This window comes from Tiliqua scincoides, chromosome 5, assembly GCF_035046505.1.
Source record: "Tiliqua scincoides isolate rTilSci1 chromosome 5, rTilSci1.hap2, whole genome shotgun sequence".
NCBI lineage: Eukaryota > Metazoa > Chordata > Lepidosauria > Squamata > Scincidae > Tiliqua > Tiliqua scincoides.
The window spans coordinates 67,895,680-67,901,679 of record NC_089825.1 but is presented as its reverse complement, the minus strand read 5'-3'; the positions used below and the strand labels follow the sequence as shown (position 1 = coordinate 67,901,679).

The 6,000-nt window shown below is 43.7% G+C and overlaps 1 protein-coding gene across 1 annotated transcript in view; it reads left to right on the top strand.

Moving 5' to 3' along the window:
* Window positions 1-288: 288 nt before the first annotated feature.
* Window positions 289-6,000, top strand: part of AHRR (aryl hydrocarbon receptor repressor) — a 74,155-nt gene continuing 68,443 nt past the window's right edge. Inside the window, exon 1 of the mRNA XM_066629195.1 lies at window positions 289-350. Within this exon, the coding sequence (XP_066485292.1) occupies window positions 289-350 (62 nt within the window). The remainder of the gene's footprint in view (window positions 351-6,000) is intronic.

The following is a 6,000-nucleotide window of genomic DNA, read 5'->3' as shown; positions in this document are numbered from 1 at the left end:
GTGCCTTGTCAAAAAACTGATGGTATGCCTTGAATATTTTAGTACCTTGTCAGTGTGCCATGAGATGAAAAAGATTGAAAATCGCTGCTGTAGTAGGATGAGTAGGGGCAGTTGCTTTTCCCCTGTTAATGTTCTATACAAAACTAGGAATTTATCTTATACTTATTGTTTGCTTGGTAATTAAAGGGCTTTTGTAATTAATTTAGCTCTTAATAATGGAACAACTTAGAAGTAATGGGCTTTAATTGAATTTTATGGGATATTCTTTTCAGCTTTCATGCCAGGATAATGATTCCACCTGGAGAATGTTTGTACGCTGGGAGGAAAAGACGGAAACCTATTCAGAAACAGTTAAGTATTTTTCTTCTTATCAAATGCACCAAAGGAACCCTCCTATAAGTCAATCTCACGGAAAACCCGAGGGTAGGCTTTGAGCATGGAATTTTTTATGACTCTCATATAAGTCGGGGGAGGAGGAGTTTAAACTTAGGAGGATGTCTGATTTCACCTGAGGCCAGATCCTGAAAAATAACCTACCAATAATTATTACCTAAGTACTGATGGTCTCTAATTCATTAAAAATATAGGAAAAGATGATAAAATACATTTTTATTAATTAACTTATTAACTTCTGGCCTTCACAACCTTTTTGTAAACACTATCAGAGTAAGTGCACTGCAAATTAATCAAATGCTTCTTTAAGGTGCCTGGTGTGTTAAGCCAGAGGCTCAACATGTAACATACAGCTTATAACACATAACTGGGAGTGTGCACAGCAGAGAGACAAGCAACAAGGACTGAGCATGAGCAAGTGCAACTGCACATAGTTGCAACCCTATTTACTCAGAGGTAGACCCCATTGCTTTCCCTGGGTGTTATTCTTAAGTAATGGTGCACTGAATTACAGCCTGGGACTTTGGAAATGAGGACTGCATCCTCGTGTTTTAAAACCCAGACTCCTAAACTGAGGAGTGCATGAAATGCTTTGAAAATTCAGAGGCAGCCATTCTAGCTTCTTCTCCAAACTGGAAGGGAGATGAAGGGGCTTATGGGAGTTGTGAGGCTTTGTGAGGAGTAAGTGCAACACTTCCATAGCAGCAGCCCATATAGACTATAATTCCCATTAGCGCCTTCACTTCCCTTCCTCTTTGGAGAATAAGCCAAAATGGCTGCCTCTGAATACCGTAATTACTAGTAAAAATTCTCCTTTTTCTTCCACCCCTGTGTCCTGCTTCTCAGCCCAGTCACACCCTCTACTTCACCAGACAGCTGCTAAGCTTTCCATAAGCTTCCCAGAGGCTCCTGTCTCACTCACTGTATTGACCCGAGTATAAGTCGACCCTGGGTTTCAGGCTCGATTTTAGGCATGCATTTTCCAACTTATAGGCGAGTATATACAGTATGTCTCGCCTGTTTGTTTGTCCCTCTATAGGCTAGACCAGGGCTTCTCAAACTAGGGCGTTGCAATGCCCCAGCCTGAGGGCCCTGGCTTCTGCCCCCTTAAGGGGCAGGGGGAAAGTAGTGATGCAATCCCCAGGATTGCATCGCTAAGGGGGCTGCAGGGACTGGCATTTACTTACCAGTCCCTGCAGCAGCCTCCCAAGGGTGCAGGGAGCCCTGTGCGACCGTCTGCAGGGTTCCCCGAAGCTTAGAAAATTAAACCGAAGTGATTGGGCTCCACCTCCACAAAACCAGAAGTGGAGCACAATTGCTCCACTTTCACTTTCTAAGCATCAGGGAGCCCTGCAGATGGTCACACAGGGCTCCCAGCACCCTTGGGAGGCTGCTGCAGGGACTGATAAGTAAATGCCAGTCCCTGCACACCCCTTAGTGACACGATCCTGGGGATTGCATTGCTGCCTCCCCCCTGCCCCCACAAGGACTGACTGTGTCTCAAACTCTCCCAGAGAATTTGAGAACCACTGGTTGCACTTAAGGTTAGATTGAGAGGTAGTGAGTTGCCCAAGGTTATTCTGTGAATCTCAGATATTTCCTTAGTCAAAGTCCAGAACAGTGTCCACGCTGCTCTGCATTAGTATAAAACATATTGTGGACTAAATATGATACCATTTGTTTGGGGTGGTACTCCCTTGCCTTGATGGGTTTGCATATCTCATCAGACTGCATAGCAGAGCAAACACAGGAACCACACAAAGGCTCAGTCTTACTTTCCTTGGTCGCACAGTACATTAGACTTAAAAAATCAGTCATTCTTTATGCTAGGGAACTCTGGGAGTTGTAGTTTTGTGAAGGGGTTAGGTATCTCTTGCAGCAGTGGTTCTCAAATGTTTTAGCCCAAGACCCACTGTTTAGAATGATAATCTTTCGGGACTCACCGGAAGTTATGTCATTAACCTGGAAGTGATGCCATTAGCCTGGAAGTGATGTCATGGCCAGAAGTGACATCATCAAGCAGGAAAAATTTTAACAATCCTAGGCTGAAATCCTATCCACACTTACCCAGAAGTAAGCCCCACTGACTATCATTGTTGAAAGCATATACATAGTAACCTGTTAAAGTACAGATCTGTCACATTTCCCCAAATGCAGTCACATACCATGTTAGCATCAAGTCTAATATACTAAAAATAAAACATTGAAATGAATGGGGACCCACCTGAAATTGGCTCGCGACCCACCTGGTAGGTCCCGACTCATAGTTTGAGAATTACAGAATTCACAGCACCTTGCCATACTACAATTAAGAACATAAGAACAGCCCCACTAGATCAGGCCATAGGCCCATCTAGTCCAGATTCCTGAATCTCACAGTGGCCCACCAAATGCCCCAGGGAGCACACCAGATAACAAGAGACCTCATTCTGGTGCCCTCCCTTGCATCTGGCAATAATTCCCAGGGTTCTTTGGACAAAGCTCAGTGAGTTAAATCGGTATACTGAAAAACCAATATAAGTGTGCAGTGCTGAGTTCGCTCATGCCTTTCTCCTGCTTCTTGCAACAATTGTATGCATCCCTTTTCTATTTCAAAATGTTGTCCTTGTGATTTCTCTTTAGCCAAGACTTTCATTAGTTTGTAGCATGAGTATAAAATCTACTTTTGACTAGTGATATGCAATGCCTCTTGCAATGCCTGATATGTTCATCTTACATTAACAACTTTCACATATAGCACAGACTGCTTGGCAGAGGTTGAAAGATGCATTTAAACCTTTTACAGGTTCAGCCTATTTATACACGGATTTGCCTCGACAGGAATGGCCCCTGCAAATGAGAAGGAAAGTGCTGATCCCTGGAGAAGGGGAAAAATGCATCCCTTTAAAATCAGTTTTAAAAACTGAACAGTCCTTTAACAATAGTCTCCTTAATGAGAGAGAGAGAGAGGGCAGCTGGCTGACAATCCATCAGTCCTTCTCTCGCCTGCAAACCCCTCCATTCCCCCAGCACGTGAAAGAAAGGTGATCATTTTGCGTTGGTGAAGGGAGGGGCTGAGTGAAGTGCCGATGGATTGTCTTCTTAATGACTCTTATTTTAGAGTCAAAAGGTCAGCAAGGCTGTTTTTCAATCACCGGAGCAAAGAAACTTTGTTTTTTAAATTGATTTGCTATAGTACGTTTTTTGTTATCCATGTGAGTGCTTGGAACAGAACCCACGCGAATAATTAGTCTCAACCTGTATATCAGAATACTGTAAAGGTGAATATAACCCCAAGATTTTGCCTTTGAACTTGGGTATGTTTCTGTACTCAGGATAAAAAATAATGTGAATGTCAGAATGTCAGGTCTTATGTAGCCTATCTAATCTTAATTAACCTTGACCCAAATCCTAACCAACTTTCCAGCACTGGCATAGCGATGCCAATGGGATGCGTGCTGCATCCTATAGTTGTGTGTTACTCATGGAGGCCTCCTCAAAGTAAGGGAATGTTTGTTCTCTTACCTCTCAGCTGCACTGCCCTTATGTCAGTGCTGGAAAGTGGGTTAGGATTGTGCCCCTTCTCTATCATTGATCCAAAGTCACCAATAGCAAAGTTGAGTTATGAGGAAAATCCATCTCTTTGCGGTATGTAGAATTATTTTTGTGTACTCATGGCTAATAATTGAAATCTAGAAATACATTTCTAGATTTTAAAATGGAAATATTTCTTTATGATTCTGTGCTGTTCATTAATATAAGCCACTTTCTGCTGTGCCTGAAAGCACAGATAAAAACTGAACAGTTACTGTCTGAAACCACTGATTATAACCCACATAATTTACATCAGCACTATTAAACAAAAGGGCCAAGTTTCTATAGAGCAGTGGTTCTTAGATTTTTGGGGGTGTTATTCCCTAAGTAAGGGCCCAGTTCTATCCAACTTTCCAGTGCTGATGCAGCCTTGGTGCAGCTCTGAGGTAAGCGATCAAACATTCCCACACCTTGAGGAGGTCTCCATGACTGTACCCCCACAGCAGAATGCAGCACCCACCCCATTGGCACAGCTACATCAGTGCTGGAAAGCTGGATAAGATATGGCCCTAAGTCTTTGCGGGGCAGAGGTGAGGGTAGTGACACAATCCCTAGGATCACATTGCTAAGGGGGAGTTAGGGTGGTGTTTTTACTTACTGTGGGCAGAAGCAAGGAGCAGGAGGTGCGGGGGGGGCCCACACAGCCCTCTGCAGAGCTCCCTGAATGTTAGAATGTTGAGAAACAGCATGCGCAAACCACTTCCGGTTTGCAGGACGTGGCTTGCACTCACTGTTTCTCAACATTCTAACACTTGGGGAGACCTGCAGAGGGCTGTACAGGGCTCTCCATACCTCCTGCTCCTTGCTTCTGCCCACAGTAAGTAAAAGCATCCCCCTTGCCCCCCTTAGTGACATGATCCTGGGGATCACATTGCTGCCTCACCCACTTTAAAGGGATGGGGGAAGCTTTACATGAACTGGTGGGTCACAACCTACCAATTTGAGAGCCACTGCTATAGAGGTTCTTTCAGGTCCCTTGTTCAGCCTGCAGCACTTACCACATCGTATTCAAATGATTGAACAATCTTCAAGGGTAAGAAGCTAGGCATAGGGGCTCATCCAGTAATGACTGGCACTGCCTGCTTCAGCATCAGACTCTCCCACCATTCTTTTAAATGTACTGTTCAAGGAGAATTGACATTGGAATACAGTACATTGGAGTAGAACAAGAGCATAGGTTTTGGAATTTTCCTTATTATCATCAAGGAGGTTGGATGAAGGAGAGGGACCAGTCACTGTAGGGTATTTGAATGACTGGTTAGGATAGGCTTAGAACAGTGTTTCTCAAACTATGGGTCGGGACCCACTAGGTGTGTCGCGAGTCAATTTCAGGTGGGTCCCCATTCATTTCAATATTTTATTTTTAATATATTATACATGATGCTACCATGGTATGTGACTGCATCTGGAGAAATGTTACAGGCCTGGACTGTTAAAAAGCTACTGTGTATATTCTTTTAACAATGATAGTAAATGGGACTTAATTCTGGGTAAGTGTGGATAGGATTTCAGCCTAGGATTGTTAAAAATTTTCCTGCTTGATGATGTCACTTCCGGTCATGACATCACTTCTGGTTGGTCCTGACAAATTCTCATTCTAAAAGTGGGTCCCGGTGCTAAATGTGTGAGAACCACAGGCTTAGAAGATTAATAGGTAAGCAGTGACATGTGGAAAGGAGACTTACGTGTTGGAAAGCTGGAAACTGCTGAATGTGACTGATGTGTTTGATGCATTGCGGGGCAATATATGGAAGGCAGCATGCATTGGGATTGGATGGTGAGGTAATACAATCAATACAATATCTGCTACAATATCAGTAGTTAAGAAGATGCCATGGTTCTTTCTTCGTTGGAGGGTTGACATTGAGAACTGTAATAGCTCATATTATTTATAAAAAGCCCAGGGCCCAATCCTATCCAATTTTCTGCACTGATGCAGCTGCAATGCAGCCCCTTATGTTGAGGAGGCCTCTGTGACAGCCCCAACACCACAGGATGCAGCACACGCCCCATTGGTGTGACTGCATCAGCTCT